Raw genomic sequence first — 21,343 nt, forward strand, 5'->3', positions numbered from 1 at the left:
CTACTTTACAGTATACATTCAATTAAGATTCTACACAGTGTGTATCATGTTAAAAAAGTAGAAACATCTCCAAGAATATAAGCCCACTGTACCCTATCAATGCAAATGTTGGTCTTTGACTGCTCGATGCGACTGTGCAATCCCAGACTTTTGATGGAAAAAAATCTGAATGTGGACAATAAATCTCAATGATTTGGCTGCAGACAAAACAGGACTCAATAAAGTCATGTACAACCATTGAGAACAAACTTTATGGTTTTTAGAGTGATCTTTGGAGGGGCTTTGAGTAAAGCAATGAGGGATTATTTGGTTGGTTCCAGCCTTCCAGGCCTTGTGAAGTGGGGAGTAAGAGTAATGATCCTACTGAAAGAGTTCTTTGTTTGTTTGTTTTGGTTCATTTCAAAGACAAACCTAAGATTTGACAGTCGACAATGCCAATCATGCCGCTCTCAATGAGCACATTTAGGCCACAGCTTCATGGTTGTTGCAAATGAGTGAAAAATGGAAGGCCTACTTGACTTGTTGGTGTTTTGTCATATTTATAGTCTTCAAATGAGAGAGGAAGTTAATATTTGTGCATTCACTTCCTTGATAACGTGCCAGATGCATCATAACTCATAGCTGTTTCACCAATTTCCCAGCTGGACATTTCAGAGTTTCCTGTTACCGACAAACACATGAACGTAGCATTACTCCTTGCGTGCCAAACACACACTAACTCAGCATGGCTTTATATTCTGCATTAGACAATTGATTATGATAAATCGTTGACTATTAACTGTAGAAAGGAAACTAGAGGCAAATTGCCTCTTATTTTCAGTCTCACAAACATACAATTTCATTTAGCCAATATTTCAAGAAAATTGTCTTGTCTTTGGCCGCCACAGCTTGTGCCTTGTCCAATGAGAGACCCATACGAAGGTTTGCACTGTCTCGTAAGCATGAGTGGAGAATTGTCAGTGGCCAGAAGACAGTGTCCTCTTACCTAGTCCATCTAGGTCTTTATTGTTGGACTCTGAAGATATGAACATCTACTGAAATGACCGGAGTAAACTGTAGCAAACTGTTTCCCAAACCTCTCCTCCATTACACCCAGCCAGTTCAACTAATGAAGAGCCTGGTGATAAGCTGAACTAATAATAATATTCGCCATAAGCAGGCAGTTTTTATCCAAAGCAACTTACAGTCATGTTTTTATATTTTGTATTTTACATGTATGGGTGGTCCTGGGAATCAAACCCACTATTGCAAGTGCCATGCTCTACCAAATGAGCTACAGCGGACCACTAATGAAGGGCTTGGTGATTAGTTGGATATTTGAATCAGGTGTGCTTGTATTGTATCAAATAAGGAACAAGATGGAGGTTTGGGAAACTGCAGTAGCCTATACACTCTTAGAAAAAAGGGTTCAAAAAGTGTTATTCGGCTGTCCCCATAGGAGAACCCTTTTTGGTTCCAGGTAAAACCATTTGGGGTTCCATGTAGAACCCTCTGTGGAAAGGGTTCTACATTGAACCAAAAAGCATTCTACCTGAAACCGAAAAGGGTTCTTCAAAGGGTTCTTTGGCTGCCCCCATATGAGAACCCTTTGAAGAACCCTTTTAGGTTCTAGATAGCACCTTTTTATAGGCCTACTAAACAGTGTTCAGAGTGTTCCGGTATCAACTATTGATAATAGTAAAGTAACAAGTCGTTTGTAATACAAAATACATTCTTTATTTATTCATCCATCACTGTAAATGCACAGAAAATATCTGCTGAAAACAGTAGGACAGTGACATTTGCCTCAATGCGATCGTATTCGTGGCTTATTGGGTGTGTGGCTTTCAGTTAGTTATTTTTGGCCACCCATCCCATGAAAGTGAATGTCATTCCAGTTCATATGAACGTCATTCCAGCTTGCTATGAAATCTATCTGATGGTATTTGCATGTTTAGGTAAAAATACCAATAATGTCCCGTTTGGAACACTGACAAGTAGAGAGCCTATAAACACCGCACAATCTGATTGGGGCCAAGCCCACCCAGGGCCACCAGTGCCGACGCGACAGACTTGAACTAACCTTGCTGCAATGTCCCCTTTTAATCATCTCACCCAGTCATTTTTGTTGTTACCTTAATATCTTTCTAATGTTTATTATTATCTGTACATGATATACATTGATTCTTAAATACAATTTCAATCGTTTCCACATTATATACAATATAAGAGCTTATTGAAGTTAGAAAACTGTTGGAAATGGTGCCTGGAAAACAAACGTAAAACAAAATGGAGGTACATATTATTGCATTGACTATGTACTGTGAACAACTGGTTAAGTTTATCATTGAAAATCATCTAATATTGAAAAACAATGAGCAGGTAGGTACACTGTACATCCAGTAAGACGTGTAAAAAGTAAGCATTTTCCCAGACTCATGAGAAATAAAAAAGATGAAAACATTCTAGAAGGTGCAGGTCACATTTCATAGGTATTGTATAGTGAAATTATTAATTGAATACAGATTGCAAATGTTGGGGGAAATACCAAAAGGTTATTGGGCATATTTGCAATTACGGTAATATTTTCAGGAATTGTAAGTAGTAGTAACAGATAAAACCATGTGTTCAATATGTCCTGATTGAATTCCTGGATTCCTGGTTGTGGTCTCAGCTCCAGTCATATGGATGTCATTTGAAGACTAGAGGCACTTTGGGGTCTGGTATCAGTTCTACACCACTGACCCTCCAGTCCTGTGGTTGAACCAATCAAACTGAATCTCTTTGGATTCTAGCCTGCAATCAAACTGAATATGTTTGGATTCTAGCCTGGATTCTATCAAAATATAGAAAACTAAACATGTTTGGATTCCAGGCTCTTAATAGCCTTACTATGGCATACGTCTACACTTAGACTCAACTGAGACAAATCCAGGCGAGTTCTCAACCCAAATGAACACTTATGCGAGATTCTGGAGCGGTGCCTGAGACAGTATTTTCCACCACCATCAACAAAACACCAAATGATGGAATTTCTTCTGGAAGACTCATCTCACATCCCTCCAATAGAGTTCCAGACACTTGTAAAATCTATGCCGAGGTGCACTGAAGCTGTTCTGGATCGTGGTTGCTCAACGGCCTATTGAAACACTTTATGTTGGTGTTTCCGTTATTTTGACAGTAACCTGTATATCTATGTTCATAATCTATACAAAACATATATGCTTTTTGTTCTTTACTAGCATGGTTGAGCCTACATGTTGGTTTGAGAGTCATTGTTATTGTAGGCGACTATTCGTTTGGAGATTCCCACATTGGTTACACTATTGGAGTGAACGTTACAAATAGAATCAGAATAGTGAGATTACAATAGAGCTTGTATCGGTTAGCTGGGGTTCTGTCATTCCCTTAGTGTGAAAATATCATATGTGACATATGTGCCAAAAACAAACAGAACTAGTAAACAAAGGGTGCATCACAGCAGTCTTGCCTTCATAAGGATAGACAGGAAGAGGATGATGTTTCTATGCCATTGGTTAATGATGGCTGTAATAAAGATATGTCTTTTCTTTTCATGATGTGAAAATATATGCAACATTTTAAGGAACTTGTACATAAACCACATCCAACTTTGTGAAGAGCCTTCGACATAAAGAAGTTATTTTGCATAAAGTCCTCGAGAACCCGCTGAACAACTTAATGATGAATGCAACATTCTCAGAACTTTGTGGGAATGTTCTGAGCTGGAACACAACCAAACAGGAAGGATCATACATGGAACGGTGCCAAATGTTCTCAGAAGAACCTTCTTCTTTGCTTTAGTTTGCTGGGTATCAACCAGCCCTTAACATCTTCCATTCACTCTCTTAATCTCTCTTTCCCAGTCTCTCATCTCATGTCATCTCCTGGTTCTCCTCCCCCGAAAGCAGGTCGGAGGAAGACAAAGAGAAAGGCCTCGGCGGACAGCCCTGCCTCACCCTTCAGATCCTCTGGCACATGTGAAGCCTGGACTTGGAGGAGGAGGTGGCATCCTTCCAGACCTTGCAGGAGAGGCCCTTGGCACAGTCGCAGCGCTGGAAGATCTCCAGGCCGTGGGAGCCCTTCTTCCTCTGCTTGGTGCACACCTCGCCCTGCCGCAGCACCGGCTTGCAGATCTTGGTCCAGAAGTGGCGAGCGCAGCAGTAGCCCACGGAGCAGTCTGACGAGCGCAGGCACGGGTCGCCCTCGTGTCCTGGTCAAGGGATGGAGAGAAAGGAGTCTTAACATGGACTACTATGAGGGAAGATGTAGGGTGCACATGCAAAACATAGACCTTTTTTTACTTTTCAGCATGTATTGATATACTCTGATCCTTTACTGCATGTACTAGTATAGAATACTATATAATCTACTGTGGACTCTATTACCATTCCTTATTTAGAGTATGGACAATTCATGGCCATTCATCAATTTGTAGAGAGTAATCATGCTCTTACATGTGAAAGGTACAGTACACTCTACAGGGAAAATCCCCCAACTACTAAGCCACAGGAAATGCCCATTATCTTTGTTTTGATTTCCATAGGAAAGAGCTCAAACATACCTTAAGCTTTCTTTTCATCTCAATTCAAATTACATTACAGGGCTATTATATTAGTGGAAATTAGTGAAATGTCCTTAGATTTATCAACTAAATTAACCTATTTCAGGTAGAACTTGATATTCTTGGCAGGAGGTTTATATTACAGGTTTATATAGTCTTTCAAAGGATGTAATTAGTACGACAAATATTTATGATCCATGTTATTTAGTCACGCAAGTTTTCTGTGAAACAACCCAGTTTCCCCTGTGCCAGAGGGGCTTTCTCGACACACCCCAGCCGTCCTGTAACTCTGGCAAAACCTCAATTTCTTGTAAGAGGTTTGTTTCGAAATGAAGTTCCAATCAACAACATGAAGTTCCCACTCAGTGCTCTGCCTGAATGGAATGTTTAATATGTTGTGTTGATCTCTCGACTCTCCCTCCAATGTCACTGCAATTGAGTTGCAGAGGCGAGCAAGATGAGAGTCAGACGCAAATTAAAAAGTGAGTAGGCCTAGCGTTTACTCAAAATGACCTCAAACACCGCACCCTTTTTATACTGGCATTTTAGCATTGCGGCTATTCATTTCTCCAGAGGGCATTTATTGCACCGCCATTAAGGTGTCTCATTAGAGGGTAGAACTTTATTGACAACAACACTGCTTATACGAAGTGTAGGCCTATTCACTTGTTGAGTCAGGCTAAAACGAATGCCAAAAGGGGACTCAATAATAACTCCAGTTATTAATACCCCTACGAACCCCGCCAACTCTACATTCTGTGGTTTCACAAATGTATATGAGACAGCGTGGTGCTGTCAGCGAGAGTGTTTGTATGCCTGGTTTATGTAGGTGCCGTGGGGAACAGCAAGGGGCCACTGTGGTTTGGTTTCTCTCAGCCAGGCCCCCATGCTGAGCCGTGGTCTCTGAGGTTCGCAGCTGATATACGAGCTAGCGGGTAATTATAGCGGTCGTTCGCGGACTGGCGTCTCTTTAACTTCGTGTGACTACAGACAAGTAACAGAGAACAGGGACAACAGAGATTCAGCGCCGTGGACCAGGATCAGCCAGAGATATTGCGATTGCGAAATCGGAAAAGGAAACAGAGATCCCTTCATATGACTCTATATCTTCTCCCAGGCCAGGCCGAGAGGCAGTCTTCAGACCTGGGTTCAACTGGTATCGAAGATCTTTCAAATACTATAGCTGTGCTTGACTAAGCGTGCCTGGTACAATGGAACCAATGGAGTAGTTCCAGAAGTACAAACCCCACCCATCTCTCCAGGCAATCTCAATCGAACACTCAAAGCATTTTATGCAGATTTTAAATACTATTTAAACCCTGGTCTGTTTACAGCTGTATAACAAGTAGGTGAAATGGCTACCTTTAATAGAGTGTTTGGCTTGCGCTGCTTTCCCACTCTTCTTCCAGTCGACAGTGCTGTCCTTGGTGGAGAGCTTGTTGTGGTCGTCCAAGGCTGAGATGTGAGGTGAGAGGATGCTCTCCGAGATAGGGACACAGACATCTACATGGATACGGCCAGCGGAGAGAGAGAAGTTAGAGGTGAGCTCAACCACCACATAGTCATGATTGACTTGATTTCGTTACAGCTAAAGACAAGCCAGGGTTTGATAGATACAGCGTCATATTCCGTCTTCTATATGAATTTCTGTTGAGGTTGGTCAATGACAGTTGTTTAACTTGTGTTATTAGAGATCATATTGCCATTACAGCTACCCCGTGACTAGTACATGTGGTTATCATTCATGTCTATTGCAGTTCATCTCTCAGAGAACACAGAGCAGAGAATTCAGTGCTGACCTATGGGTAGAAAGCATGTGTTCAATATGGTTTAAATGTAATTGCTCCCTCATTTTTTATTTAACCTTTATTTAACTAGGCAAGTCAGTTAAAAACAAATTCTTATTTTCAATGACGGCCTAGGAACACTGCCTTGTTCAGGGGCAGAACAACAGATTTTTACTTTGTCAGCTCGGGGATTTGATCTAGCAACCTTTCGGGTTACTGGCCCAACGCTCTAACCACTAGGCTACCTGCCGCCCCATTTAAATTTCCTCTGTACTAGATAGATATCCCTCTCTGTTGCATGACACCCATCCAATATGTCTGTTAGGAATGTTCTTGTAATATGACAGAGGCATGGTGTGCTGACAAGTTTTCACTTCACACCGACTTTAGAAATGCTGACTTAAGAAGTAAGAGAGGTCAGTCAAGACAACGTACAGTTGCTGCAGCGGTTGCTGGGGCAGCACATGGCGTCTCTATGGCAACGCTTCTTCCTCCGTCGGCAGGTGAGACAGCGGGAGGGTGCTTGCTGAGGGCTGTGGCAGTAGCTTCCTACAGTGCACTCCTTATCGCTGCTGCATGGGTACACCTGTAGATGTCAAAACAAACACATTCAGAATCATGGATAATGATCACATGTATGTATCAATTAGTGTCTTGTTAGCCCACATGGGCTGGGAACCTAAAAATAATAAATCAACTGATAATATTGGGGTTTATTAGGGTGGTAGCCCCGACCGGGACTCGAACCCTTAGCGGTTATGCCAAGAGGTCTGAAACCTCTGGACGAGGTCACTAGGTATTGGACTAAGGTCACTAATGCGGTCACGTACAGTCATTAGTTAGGGAACAGTGACACTGCGGTTCAACTCAGGCTAACTAGCAACAAACCTGTCATCCATAACGTTGCCGTTTTTTATAATTGCATCATAAAAAACATAATGTTTTGTCGGTAATGGTTACCAGACATGACGGAAAACGCTTTTGGTTCCACTTACAGTCATATAAACCCCACTCCTAGACTCCACTACTTCTAACCGTCACTAATTTCCCTGTCTCCCATGGCATTTTTATGTGACGGCTTTAAAAAGTCCAACAGAAATTGCTCAAGACAGTAAGCAGATTAGCAGAGTGTGTTCTGTAGGAATTCCTTCTGAAGAACCAGACCTTTTTCCAACGGTGGAAAACAGTCCGTAGACTAGAGAGAGAGAGAGAAGGGGGACAGCTGCCTCTCGCTGCCTCTCACTCAGCTTCTACGTGCCAACCTACGGCCAGGAATATCTTCAGATATTCCAAACAATGGAGCCATTACCGTATCCCCGCCCAAGAAAAACACAAGTCAAGGTTCACTCTATATCGAGATGGCTTTCAGAAGCCTAAATAGTTCAATGAAGCAGTCATTGGATAATAGCACCACTTGGCTATGGAGTTAGTCCGTTTTGCGACCAACCGTTTTTCTAATTGGGTACCTGGGGATTTGAAAAGCAAGTATTTGGCATCCGTGGTCCTTTTCTTACTTTTCCATCTCATAATTCCCCAGATTGATTCTCTAAGATCCCTGAGATCTGAAATGGCACCTGGTCAAAAGTCTACTATTTAGGCAATAGGATGCCATTTCAGACAGTGCCTGAGACATAGGCCGTAGTCTGGTGAAGCGATGGCAACGTGATAACAATTCAATGTGATTTCCTTCAGTCCTCAGCCACCAACCGGGTCTGCTGAACACATTGATTTAGGTGAACCGAGATGACCGAGGAAGAACCGCGGTGTGACCATAAACATAGCAACCATTCAACCACAGTCCACACGGCAGCCATAATGAAAGCTCACTTTCACAACAAGTGCATACAGCAATACACACAACCACGGGATTGTACTTTTTTTTTTTACACATGGCGTACCGTCTGGTAGCCCCCAGCGTCGCACGAGTATGAGGGCAAACGAGTTCAAATGAAATAATATCATAGTCAGATTATATAGTGTTGTGAGAGGGTTTTGAACATGTCGAGTGAGAGGGGACACTGTACTGTACACAAGCAACTCCTCCTTGGACAAAGTCCAGAGTCGATCGATGAGGCTGTTTCAGTCTTTTGCTGAGGTCTGGCCACTCCAACATCAGCCACCAGGCACCAGCCACCAGGCAACATGCCACCAGCCACTAGCCACCAGGCACCCGTCAACATGCATTAGTGTCCACTTTGTATAAACTACACAATACCAACCCCAAAAATGCACAACAATGACAACAGACATCGCCACGAACAGCCTATTTAGGTTTTCTCCGTCCAATGTTAGATTGACGTAATAGCAACATGTTTGGGCTGCCCTACATCGGGCTGGTGCTGTACTGACAGATCTGCATAAGAACTGACCGCCATTGCAAAGCATTGAATAATAAACATGTGAATACTAGAACAGAAAATCATTACAGTCACATTACAGTCACAATAATAACGTGGATTAGGATTCAGAAGGGTTACGTCACCATAACAGGCCTTGTTGCTAAATGAAAATGTACACCACATGTTCGAGCGGGCTCTCAAAAACCGAATATCTCAATATCTTCAGATCAGATGTTATTTAAAATCCATGTGCTTAAATAAACTGAACAGGCTTAGAGGTATTTGGACCTTGTGTGAGCAACGTCGAGTTTGTCACATTGAAAACACATGGAGAAACGAATAAACGTCCAGTAATACGATGACAATAAGAGGAAACAGAAAAATAATAAGTTGCAGCACGGTAATATCGTAAATGGTGCCACAGCTGTTATCGAAGCTCAGGTCAACCTTTTATGTATGGAAGGACTTGCTTTTCCAAGACTTATCAAGACATTTCCAAGAAAGTATTATTGATTAATAACCTTTAAGCAATAATGCGTTCTTGGAAGTGAAACCATTAAGCAATAATAATAATAATAATTGGAAATGTTTTGATAAGTCTTGGAAAAGCAAGTCCTTCCAACCATAAAAGGTTGACGTGTTTCTGAACTGGGCTTGTGCCCAATTTCTCCTGCAGTGAAGCGAGGCGAATGTAATGTAGAGCTAACAGGGTATTTTACATGCTAGCCTATGTCCACAATGACATCGTCATAGCCAAGACTTTCAGATCATGTTCATGTTCTCAAGTTCAGTGGTATCAATTTAGGCCTGTGGCTGCCCATAACCTAATGTAGCAGGCATGAAAGAAAACGCCTGAGCGGAGTTCCCACATCCGGTCTTCAGCGGAAAAGGAAGCTAGGTTGTATCCGGTCGTTGGCAACTCTGCTGCCCATGAACAATTAACTAGCCCTAAGAGAAGAAGAAATAAGACTTGGTTAACCTCACAATGCTCTGAAGCATTGACCAATGAGATCAACACCACATGAAAGTGTGTAGCTATGTTCTGATGTTGAAAAATAGCCTTTAATCTTGAAATGTGAAGATACATATCTTGGCCCTACAGTACCCTATACAGTCTCTCAGATTTTTAGCAGGTGGTTCCTGGCTAAGCAGTCTAGGATTGATTACAGTGGAGCTGTACTGTACTCTGCTGTAGGAAGGCCCTCCCCTTCCTCCCTCACCTCTTCCATCAAGCCTCCATCATTTCACAGGAGCCCTTTGAAATCCAATGACCGATAATCTCACTTTATCTTGCCATATTTCAAAACACCTCATTGACGCCACGGTCCTCTGAGGGGAGGCGGCGGTTTCGTTTGGATGCGTCTCATTTGATCACGACTCCACTAGCTGACTTTATTGACCACTTTTTTTTGCCGCCGCCACTCCCAGTCCCCTATTTTCCCTAGACGCACCATATCACATGAAAGCAAGAGGCTATCCCTGTTAGAGGAAGTGGGCTGTGTACCTCTCTGGGCATGCAGGCTACACCATAAAGAGGGAGACAGACGCGGAGCGATGAGGGAAGGCCCCTGGCTCCCCAGTCCTGTCTCGTGCTGCTCTCGTGGTGTTATAAGTGGCCTGGGCTTTGAAGGTAAAGGGAGGGAGGGAGGGAGGGAGGGAGGGAGGGAGGGAGGGAGGGAGGGAGGGAGGGAGGGAGCAATCTCCAGCATACACCAGTTTAACTCCAGGATACATGAGTCTTTGAACCTGTCCCTTACTCTGTATTTGCCCGTATTTACCCAGCATCAGTCATTCCTAAGGACTGATATCATAATATGATAGGAGTGTAACACATGTTCTTTACACCACAACACAAAGTTAGTGGAGTGTTATTTACCTCAAGTCTAGTCACGGCAGATGAGGCAGCTACTGTACTTCAGGGCAACTGTGACACGTAAGATTCTGTCATTTAGCCAACTGTCAGAATGTATATTCAAACCGTTCAAACATCAAAAGTCTGGTTAGAAAGGCGAGCTCTGCTCACTATTCACTTAAGAAGATTAAAAGTATGGCGTAAGTAATATACACACACGCACACACACACACACACACACACACACACACACACACACACACACACACACACACACACACACACACACACACACACACACACACACACACACACACACACACACACACACACACACACACACACACACACACACAGTTAAGAGAACTTGGAGGGCAATTGAACTTGACCTTGGATAATCAAGCATGGAAACCTGAAACTGTGATTGGTAATCACGGTCAGCAGCACCGAGCTTCACTGAGTCTAATAAACTATGTCACCAAGTAAACAAACATCCTCTGCCCTCTAAGGAGAGACGGTCTCACAGTATCAGATAACAAAGGGACAGCATAAAACACGTACGCGTCATAAGAACCTTAAGAATACAACTTTGGCTCTTTCATCACTCAAAACACAGGTCTTTGACGGGTTAAATCCTGGATTGTATCGGTCTGTGACTCTGGTGACAGAGTCTCCAGATAGGCTACACCAGAGTCATGTGCTGAATTTAGAGAGTTGGGTCAACTTGGAACATTTTGTATATTGTTCTAATTCCAGACATTCAGTTACATAAATGTTTTTAAATATTCCCCATGTAATGTTAATGGAGAGCTAACATGGCTGCCGTACACTGAGTATACAAAACATTAGGAACACCTTTTGCCCTCAGAACAGCCTCAGTTAGTCGGGGCATGGACTCTACAAGTTGTCGAAAAGCGTTCCACAGGGATGCTGGTCCATGTTGACTCCAATGCTTCCCAAAGTTGTGTCAAGTTGGCTGGATGTCCTTTGGGTGGTGGACCATTCTTGACACACACCGGAAACTGTTGTACATTAAAAACCCAGCAGCGTCACCGTTTTTGACTGAAACCGGTGCGCCTGGTACCTACTACTGTACCATGCCCCGTTCAAAGGCACTTCAATCTTTTGTCTTGCCCATTCACCCTCTGAACGCCACACATTCACAATCCATGTCTCAATAGTCTCAATGCTTAAAAATCCTTATTTAACCTGTCTCCTCCCCTTCATCTACACTGATTGAAGTAGATTTAACAGGTGACATCAATAAGGGATCAAAGCTTCCACCTGGATTCACCTGGTCATGAAAAGAGCAGGTGTTCTTAATGTTTTGTACACTCAGCGTAGAGCGTTGAAGTGTCATGGAAACGTATCAGAATGCAGAAACCTCAATGTCCTAACTCTTTAAATACACTCAGAACCATATTGGCCCTACAGCAGCGATCAAAAGAAGGGCACATGACTGAGCCGGAAACCCCAGTCAGAGCTGGGTGTAGCTGTGAGGTGTTAGCCTGTGGATAGAGAAGGGCTCTGTGTCTCCTGACTCTCATTAACAGGTCTAAGTACAGAGGGAAGTGAAATGAATTCCCCTCAGGATACTCTGCTGGCCTGCTAGGGCCCCTGATATCCATTATGGCCCATCTGGGGCCCACACTCGCCCCCCAGGGCCTGCTGACTGGAGGGGTGAGAGACAGCCAGGAGACCTGCTGGGCCCCCCTGACTGGAGGGCTGAGAGACAGCCAGGAGACCCGCCGGACCCCTGAGACGGAGGAGACGGAGCCTTGACGGCGGCTAGCCTAGCGCTAACAAGCACTCACACCTCGGCCTGCTTTGTTTCCCCCTCTCAGATCGTTAAGATCACTAAACAGTTACTTAACCCTGGAGGGGGTAGGGCGGGGCGCTGGCGGGGCGAGAGGGGGGGAAGAGAGGGGACCTAGCGCTCAACTTTTACAGGGGGAGCCTAAGCGATTCGGTCCTGGCTTGTTAAAATAATCTCTGTGTTGAATTAAACACAGTTTTAAGACTACTTAAAACTATATGGATGTCCAGGCACTGGTAGAAACAGCCAACCACTGTTACTGTACGCATGCCTCCACTTCCCCTTGTGGGTTCAGAGGTTAGGGTGGTGAACGTTCCCTGCCCATACCATCCATCTGTACTGGTTCTCTAACTTACTGGGAACCAGTGGCCACCCAGGAGCATTGGGTCTGAACATCTCCCAGTCAAGAGGGCCTTTTACTTTGCGTTACTTCGGTTTGGTTTCACTCAAGTCAATTCAATGTGAGGGGGAATAGGGGACGGAGCCACACACCCATGCAGCTTGTCTTAATTGTAATGATTGAATCACTTGGGACAGTCACAACCTGACCTTGAGGTTGGAGCGCAAAGTGATTCATGTGACATTTATAGTCAGCCAGAGCGGAGAGCGGCAAAGTCAGTGCAAAACTTTATCAACAGCCGAGGGAAACAAAAACACATTAGGCTGTCATGGTACTTCCTATATAGATCCACCAATAGCTTTGACATGTTGGATAGAGCCCAAATTTACTAATCTGACCATTTAAACCCCAAATTACACCCGGGTTTCCTGCAGGCTTCTCTGGGTGGCCGCCGTGCTCCCCTCCCCGACTCCCCGTCTCTAATTTGTGACTTTTGAAAGTGAGCCAGTGGGGGTGATTTATTGAGAGCTTATGTTGCAATCTTTCGCATATCCTTTCATGTCGGAGAATTGGAGGCCCTGAAGGAATACATTTCAACAGCCTGAATAATGCTGTATAAAAAATGAACACCATTCTTTTGAGGAGGTCTGCTGTTGGAGGAATCTGAGGGAGAAATGTGGGAAAGTGACGAAATGGATGTGATGGTGAATTATGGCGATAGTCTCTCAAACTGTGAAGTTTAGAAATGTTATAGGCGGACGATCACTCATGTCCTGATCCACTGCCTCTGTGAAGAAAGGTGTAATATTCTGCCAACGCTTCATCACGAATTATAACGACCTCAACATTACACCAACGTCTTCATAGATCTACAGGGTAGAGAAAGCCAAGGTTCAGCCAGAAGAGATTGGTTATAAAATGTGAGGTTTCACACCACCGCTTTCCACTGATGCCCCCCACGCAGCTCTAACCCACCGCATGTCTCTGACCCGGCCCATGTCTCTGACCCACCACATGTCTCTGACCCGGCCCATGTCTCTGACCCACCGCATGTCTCTGACCCGGCCCATGTCTCTGACCCACCGCATGTCTCTGACCCGGCCCATGTCTCTGACCCACCACATGTCTCTGACCCACACAGCTCTGACCCACCACATGTCTCTGACCCACACAGCTCTGACCCACCACACGTCTCTAACCCACCGCATGTCTCTGACCCACCACATGTCTCTGACCCACCGCATGTCTCTGACCCACCGCATGTCTCTGACCCACCGCATGTCTCTGACCCACCGCATGTCTCTGACCCACCGCATGTCTCTGACCCACCGCATGTCTCTGACCCACCCCATGTCTATGACCCACCGCATGTCTCTGACCCACACAGCTCTGACCCACCGCATGTCTCTGACCCACCGCATGTCTCTGACCCACCGCATGTCTCTGACCCGGCCCATGTCTCTGACCCACCGCATGTCTCTGGCCCGGCCCATGTCTCTGACCCACCGCATGTCTCTGACCCACCTCATGTCTCTGACCCACCGCATGTCTCTGACCCACCGCATGTCTCTGACCCGGCCCATGTCTCTGACCCACCGCATGTCTCTGACCCACCGCATGTCTCTGACCCACCGCATGTCTCTGGCCCGGCCCATGTCTCTGACCCACCGCATGTCTCTGACCCACCTCATGTCTCCGACCCACCGCATGTCTCTGACCCACCGCATGTCTCTGACCCACCGCATGTCTCTGGCCCGGCAGGCACCCTGATCACCGGATAAGTGTTGGTGCAAATCAAAAAATCAAGGCAGGTTCACTTCAGAGTCAGGCCATTCTCTATAGAGTAAATTGTTCATTATGAGTATATCATCTAACATAAAAAGCTAGTGAGGACCTTTAGTCGCAAACAAAGCAATCACCATGACCCACTATTTGCATGGTTGACTGCTCAGTATCATCCACACTATAACAAAAGCTCCTATAAGCCATCACAAATCGATGCCACACGTTGCCAATTAAAAGCCCATGAAGACTTCAAGGTTCGTTACCTTTGATTTACATCAAAAACAACCACTTCAGATGCCACACAGCAGGTCAATAGAGTTTGCCTGTGGCCCGTGATTCATGTCTATGCTGTTGTTGAGTGCTGGCTGTAACGTTACAATGTTGGAAACCATTCTAGCAGACAGGAGAGACGGGGAGACAGACCACCTCCCATTGAAACCATTAGCCATCTAAATGTGCCGTGGCATTTCACTCTTATAACAGTATGGTGGTGGTCTCCACACATACACACACTCATCCCCAGTGGTCCATTCTATCCAAACCACTCCAGTTTATTGCAATGGCAAAGTTGTAAGCAGACATTTAAACAGAGGTCTGGCACAGCTCTGTTGGCTGGAACGGTTCCCACTACACAGAAGAGACTGAAGCTATTCCCTTTAATCCTCACTGTCTGAGTGGTAGGATCTCAGAACAGTGCTCTCAGCAGTAGGGAGCAGCTCCCACACTACAGTGTCCACACACACACACACACACACACACACACACACACACACACACACACACACACACACACACACACACACACACACACACACACACACACACACACACACACACACACACACACACACACACACACACACACACACACACACAGCTCCCTACATAGGCTACAGACAGGCATATCCACTTCATCCACTGGTATCATTCCAAGTGACATTCTGGAGACCTATATAAGCCTACAGCAGACACTAGTCCAAGCCAAAGCTAAACTGTAGCCAACCAGTAGTTACCCTGGTATAAACACTTTGATTGTAAAAGACAAAGAGAATCAGCTGTTTCTTCTCTGTTGAGTTGAAATTATCTTTTTTTTTATGTGAAACGCTGGCTTAAAATGTGTAGCAGGGGAAAACAGAAATGTGGCGCCATCTACTGTTCAAGAAGATTCCAGAAATTACATAAACAGTGTTTCCTTTTACATTTGATAACAAAGCAACAAAAAAAAAAACATCTAAACTAATTTTGTCAACTTTCATATTAATTTACGTCATAAAACATTCATAAATAGTCTCATGAAAATATGTCAAAATTCAAATCAAATGTATTTATAAAGCCCTTTTTACATCAGCAGATTTCACAAAGTGCTTGTACAGAAACCCAGCCTAAAACCCCAAACAGCAAGCAATGCAGATGTAGAAGCACCGTGGCTTGGAGAAACTCCCTAGAAAGGCAGGAACCTAGGTAAAAACCACAGCTCTTCTGTCTGTGCCAAGTGGAGATTATAAGAGTACATGACCATTAAGGCCAGGTCGTTCTTCAAGATTTTCAAACGTTCAAAGGTGACCAGCAGGGTCAAATAATAATCACTGTGGTTGTAGACAGTGCAACAGGTCAGCACCTCAGGAGTAAATGTCAGTTGACTTTTCATAGCCGAGCATTCAGAGGTCGAGACAGCAGGTGGGGTACAGAGGGGAGGGGGAGGGGAGGGAGGGGAGGGAGGGGAGGGAGGGGAGGGAGGGAGAGGGAGGGAGGGAGGGAGGGAGGGCTATTTATATGTGTAGCCTATTTAACTTCACCTACAAAATATGAACACATTATATACCTAAACATACAGTATGAACACATTATATACCTAAACATACAGTATGAACACATTATATACCTAAACATACAGTATGAAAACATTACATACCTAAACATGCAGTATGAAAACATTATATACCTAAACATACAGTATGAACACATTATATACCTAAACATACAGTATGAACACATTATATACCTAAACATACAGTATGAACACATTATATACCTAAACATACAGTATGAACACATTATATACCTAAACATACAGTTTGAAAACATTACATACCTAAACATGCAGTATGAAAACATTATATACCTAAACATACAGTATGAACACATTATATACCTAAACATACAGTATGAACACATTATATACCTAAACATACAGTATGAACACATTATATACCTAAACATACAGTATGAACACATTATATACCTAAACATACAGTATGAACACATTATATACCTAAACATACAGTATGAACACATTATATACCTAAACATACAGTATGAACACATTATATACCTAAACATACAGTATGAACACATTATATACCTAAACATACAGTATGGCACCTGAGATCCAGTTTCAATAAAACAATTGGATAACTAATTAGGTAGAATGCTTTTCTACAATGAACCAAACTATAGCGTAGCTCCAGTGGTATAAAGTACTTAAATAAAAATACTTTAAAGTACTATTTAAGTATTTTTGGGCATATCTGTACTTTACTATTTATATTTTTGAAAACTTTTACTTCACTACATTCCTAAAGAAAATAATGTACATTGTACTCCATACCTTTTCTCGTTACATTTTGAATGCTTAGCAGAATAGGAAAATGATCCGATTCACGGACTTATCAAGAGAACATCCCTGGTCATCCCTATTGCCGCTGATCTGGCGGACTCACTAAACACATATGCTTCGTTTGTAAATTATGTTGGGGTATTGGAATGTGCCCCTTGTAATCGACACTTTAAAAACATTTAAGTGGCACCGTCTGGTTTGCTTAATATAAGGAATTTGAAATGATTTATACTTTTAATTAAGTATATTTTTGCAATTACATTTACTTTTGATACAATTATATTTAAATTGAAATACTTGTAGACTTTTGCTCAAGTAGTATTTTACTGGGTGACTTTCACTTTTACTTTAGTCATTTTCTATTAAGGTATCTTGACTTTTAGTCAAGTATGACAATTGGTTACTTTTTCTACTACTGTGTAGCTCTTTACCCCGAGGCACTAGGCCTATGCAGACAGCCAGGCTAATTCCCCACTGTGTTGAAACAGCAGGAACTGATAACACTTGGAGTGCATATTAAGTGGTCGGTAAGAGTATCCTTCACACTCAGCCCACAGTTCCGTCTAATAATTCCAGAAAGCGTCTGGAGCGGTTTAATGACATTAAGAACCAGACAGAAAATAATCCTCGGTGTTAACTTACTTTCTCTCACATTTCTACTGATCATGTTAATGATTTGCCTTGGAAGCGTGTTGGACCCGACAGTGGCGTCAAGGTCTGAGATGCAATTAAGGTTTATGAGGGGTCCAATCCCTGTAATTTCCAATAACGATTCACACATGAGAGGAGTTTTCATGGTACAGGGGCTGATACCGCTATTTTAGTTCTCGTCAAAAAACTTCCATGGGCAGTTGGGCACCTCGCGCAATGTTTGGGGGCATGCGTAAAGCAAAAACGCATGTATTGGAACAGTTGTAACCTGCCATTTAAAGGCAAAACGGAGACATCTAAAATACTTATACCAATACGATTATAAATTATTATTACCAATGTCCTCGCCAAAAGTTGTTACAATCAAATCATAACTACAGTAATATGTGTGTAAATCAAAAGAGAACGATGAGATTACCTGCGCAAGGATGTTGCCTTTCTTGGTGATCCCGGGTTGGAGGTTGGCTGAACGGTTCGTGGCCGGCGTGGGCTCTCCCAACAGAGCCGCTTTGATGGAGTTTGGCTTGGAGCGCTCTGCTCTCTGCGACTCTCCCATCCTCAAGGCCGCGACAAGCAGCGCGAAAACACACCAGAATCTATTCCGACTCAGGACGAGCATCCTTGGGAAACAATTGTTTAGAAATGTTGCCCAAAAAATAAAAACTGATTCGAATAGGATAAAGCGGGCGACCCGGACCTAGCCAATTACGCATAAAGGTATCACAGAAACGCGCGCTCTGTTACACTGTGTCCATGTGGTTAAGTTGACCGCTTGCAAATAAAGTCAATAACGGTAAGTGTTCTCTTTTCAACGAATCAGAAAAGGAAACGGGTTATTGCCATCGACATAAATGCCACTTTTATGGCAACACCAATAGCTCAATCTAAAAATCAAATCAAAATGATGAGCTTCAATGAATAAAAAAACGCTGACGCTCACAAGGTCAGGGTGAAACTTGACAAGCGACTTCCAGTCTGTCTCTCTGGCAGTAAGTGAATGCTTAGTGCGGCAGCCTGATATTTTATGATCTCGGATACTTTCTTTTTATAGGATTCTAATGGGTTTACTTCCTCCGCCCCCATTCAGAACTGACAAAGACTGAAACCGATCTGTACGTGCGCGCTGCGCATTGTCGTCTCGAGCCCCCGTCCCAGACTGGTCCCAGACGCCTGCACCAGAAGCCCTGTTGGGGAAAAACCTATAAAATTATACACTGTATAGTTTAACTGTGTGTGCTGACCTTTTTTATAACGAGACGGTTGGGGGCAAAGGAAATGAAAGAGAGGAATGAATAAAACTTCAGATAGATTGTCCAAATTTTTCTTGGTCTGTAACCTCCATCACACCTTCATGTAATGGACAAGTATCTAATTATTATTTAAAAAATAAAAACACCACAAAACACATTTATTTCCAATAGGCCTATAGTCATAATGTGCTTATGTACTTGTAATGAGGTATTTTATTGGAATTTTTATCTATGGTATGTGGATCTGGTTGCAATACAAATGTAGCCTTCTATGACATGGTTCATGAGGTTCAGGTTGGCATACTAACTTATCTTTCCCACCTTAATTATATGGGGTGATGTGGCTTGGACTCATTGACACCACCAATTTAAATCGGTATTCACAAAAATAGCTTGTATAAGACAATCAGATAACCATTGTTTTGGCCAATGGGAAAGGCTTCCCTCATGATGCGAGGAATGTTCTCAGTGATATGGTTAGTGATATACCTAACATATAGAGACTCCTTTTGTTAGATATCTGGGTGTATGGTCCCTGCATCAGAATAACCTATGTTCATGATGGTTCGATAACATCACAACAGTCTTGAACTGGTAAGGTAAGGTGCCTATATGATTTTGGAGTGCTAAGGCACATTGAACAATACATGTATACTTACTTTAGGTGAAGGCCATCGGGAATATAAACTTATCTAGAATTATGCTATCGAGAATTGTGAGATCTGTAGAACGAAGAATCATTGTGCTGATCTAGCATCAGTTTTGCATTTTAGATGACAATTAATAGGGTTATATTGACAGGGGAGACCTGATCCTAGATCAGCACTCCTACTCTGAGATGCTTTGTGAATACGGGCCCAGAAACCAAATATTCATAATCATTCCTGATAAGGGAATCTGTAGAAATCAGCCAAACGTCATCAACCAGACACTCATATATCTATCAGTGACCTGGATGTTTTTCTGTCTCTAAAGATAATTAATGGAACATATGATTCAGCAGCAGAAACCACAGTGCATGTTAATCAAGAACTACAGCTGCCTTATCAACATAAACGATGAAGAGCCTGTTACCGAAACCAGCATGCTGCACCCGCAAACTCTCTATGGTATGTGCAATGCTCTAGTACACACACACACACACACACACACACACACACACACACACACACACACACACACACACACACACACACACACACACACACACACACACACACACACACACACACACACACACACACACACTTCTGACCTTAAAAGTGATCCGTCACACGCCTCAAACCAGTGTGCCAACCTCTTTTGTTTGGGCAAGCAGCCAATCAGGGAAGCGGGACGGATGTATTGTGCTTCTGTGATGTATTACAATAGTGAATACTTCCTGTGATGGGCCTGTACTCTAGCTTAATTGAATGAACAAATGCATTTTTGTACACGCCTATCATAACAGTGACATTGAGGCCCTTGAATGGTGTGATGGTTACAGCACTATTCACTACTCTCTTTATACTCAGGGAAGTTGTAAAAGAAAAAGACATTGTTTGACAAGAGGCGTCAATACCATCAGCTTTTAATCGAGAACAGGAAGGGGAACCAACCAGAACGTAGACTTTTGCACTTTGAAGTAACACTATCCATGCAGTGTAGATTTGATTATGTTATTTTTGTGGTTTGAATGAAATCACACTCAAACATCCAAGTGAAGAACACAAAGCTCCACAACATCAACTGTCTGTAATACCAATATGATTTATCCCATAAATCCAAAGCGCTGCTCAGCTGGAATCTGTCAGTTTCTCTAGGCTTTTGTTTTAAAAGCCCCAGCAATGTTTTTGCATTGAAATAGTTTAAAAAGCTCCCGGGGACGAGAGACGAGTGGCCCAGAGCACCAGGAAGACCAGAGAAGATTGAAATGCTCTATCACAAACATCACCATGAATGAATGACACTCGAAAAGTATTCAGACCACTTGACATTTTGTTCCGTTACAGCCTTATTCTAAGATGGATTAAATTGTTTTCCCCCCTCATCAATCTGCACACAATACCCCATAATGACAAAGCCAATACAGGTTTTTAGAAATGTTTGCAAAAACGGAAATATCACATTTACATAAGTATTTAGACCTGTTACTCAGTACTTTTGTAGCGATTACAGCCTTGAGTCTTCTTGGGTATGAAGCTACAAGCTTGGCTCATCTGTATTTGGGGAGTTTCTCCCATTCTTCTCTGCAGATCCTCTCAAGCTCTGTCAAGTTGGATGGGGAGAGTTGCTGCACAGCTATTTTCAGGACTCTCCAGAAATGATTGATCGGGTTCAAGTCCAGGCTCTGGCTGGGCCACTCA

General features: G+C 43.2%; 1 protein-coding gene across 1 annotated transcript; it reads right to left on the reverse strand.

Annotated features, from left to right (window-relative positions):
• Positions 1–1,693: 1,693 nt before the first annotated feature.
• Positions 1,694–18,780, reverse strand: LOC106610335 (dickkopf-related protein 2). The gene is made up of 4 exons (XM_014209633.3): positions 18,167–18,780; positions 6,784–6,934; positions 5,924–6,064; positions 1,694–4,210 (listed from the first exon to the last, which is right to left on the reverse strand). Exons 1-4 carry the CDS (start codon positions 18,365–18,367, stop codon positions 3,960–3,962), a joined length of 744 nt encoding a protein of 247 aa, XP_014065108.2. The 5' UTR covers positions 18,368–18,780; the 3' UTR covers positions 1,694–3,959.
• Between the last annotated feature and the right edge of the window lie 2,563 nt (positions 18,781–21,343).

Source organism: Salmo salar, chromosome 04 (assembly GCF_965601325.2).
Source record: "Salmo salar chromosome 04, fSalSal1, whole genome shotgun sequence".
In the NCBI taxonomy this organism is placed as follows: Eukaryota; Metazoa; Chordata; class Actinopteri; order Salmoniformes; family Salmonidae; genus Salmo; species Salmo salar.

Bases quoted from the DNA above. Each gene is read 5' to 3' on its own strand.
- LOC106610335 (XM_014209633.3), bottom strand. From the start codon at position 18,367: ATGCTCGTCCTGAGTCGGAATAGATTCTGGTGTGTTTTCGCGCTGCTT. The intron at 6,065-6,783 runs GTACGTTGTCTT...GTATCCATGTAG, and splicing joins CAGCAACCGCTGCAGCAACT to ATGTCTGTGTCCCTATCTCG. The intron at 4,211-5,923 runs GTAGCCATTTCA...TCCCTTGACCAG, and splicing joins AGCCAAACACTCTATTAAAG to GACACGAGGGCGACCCGTGC.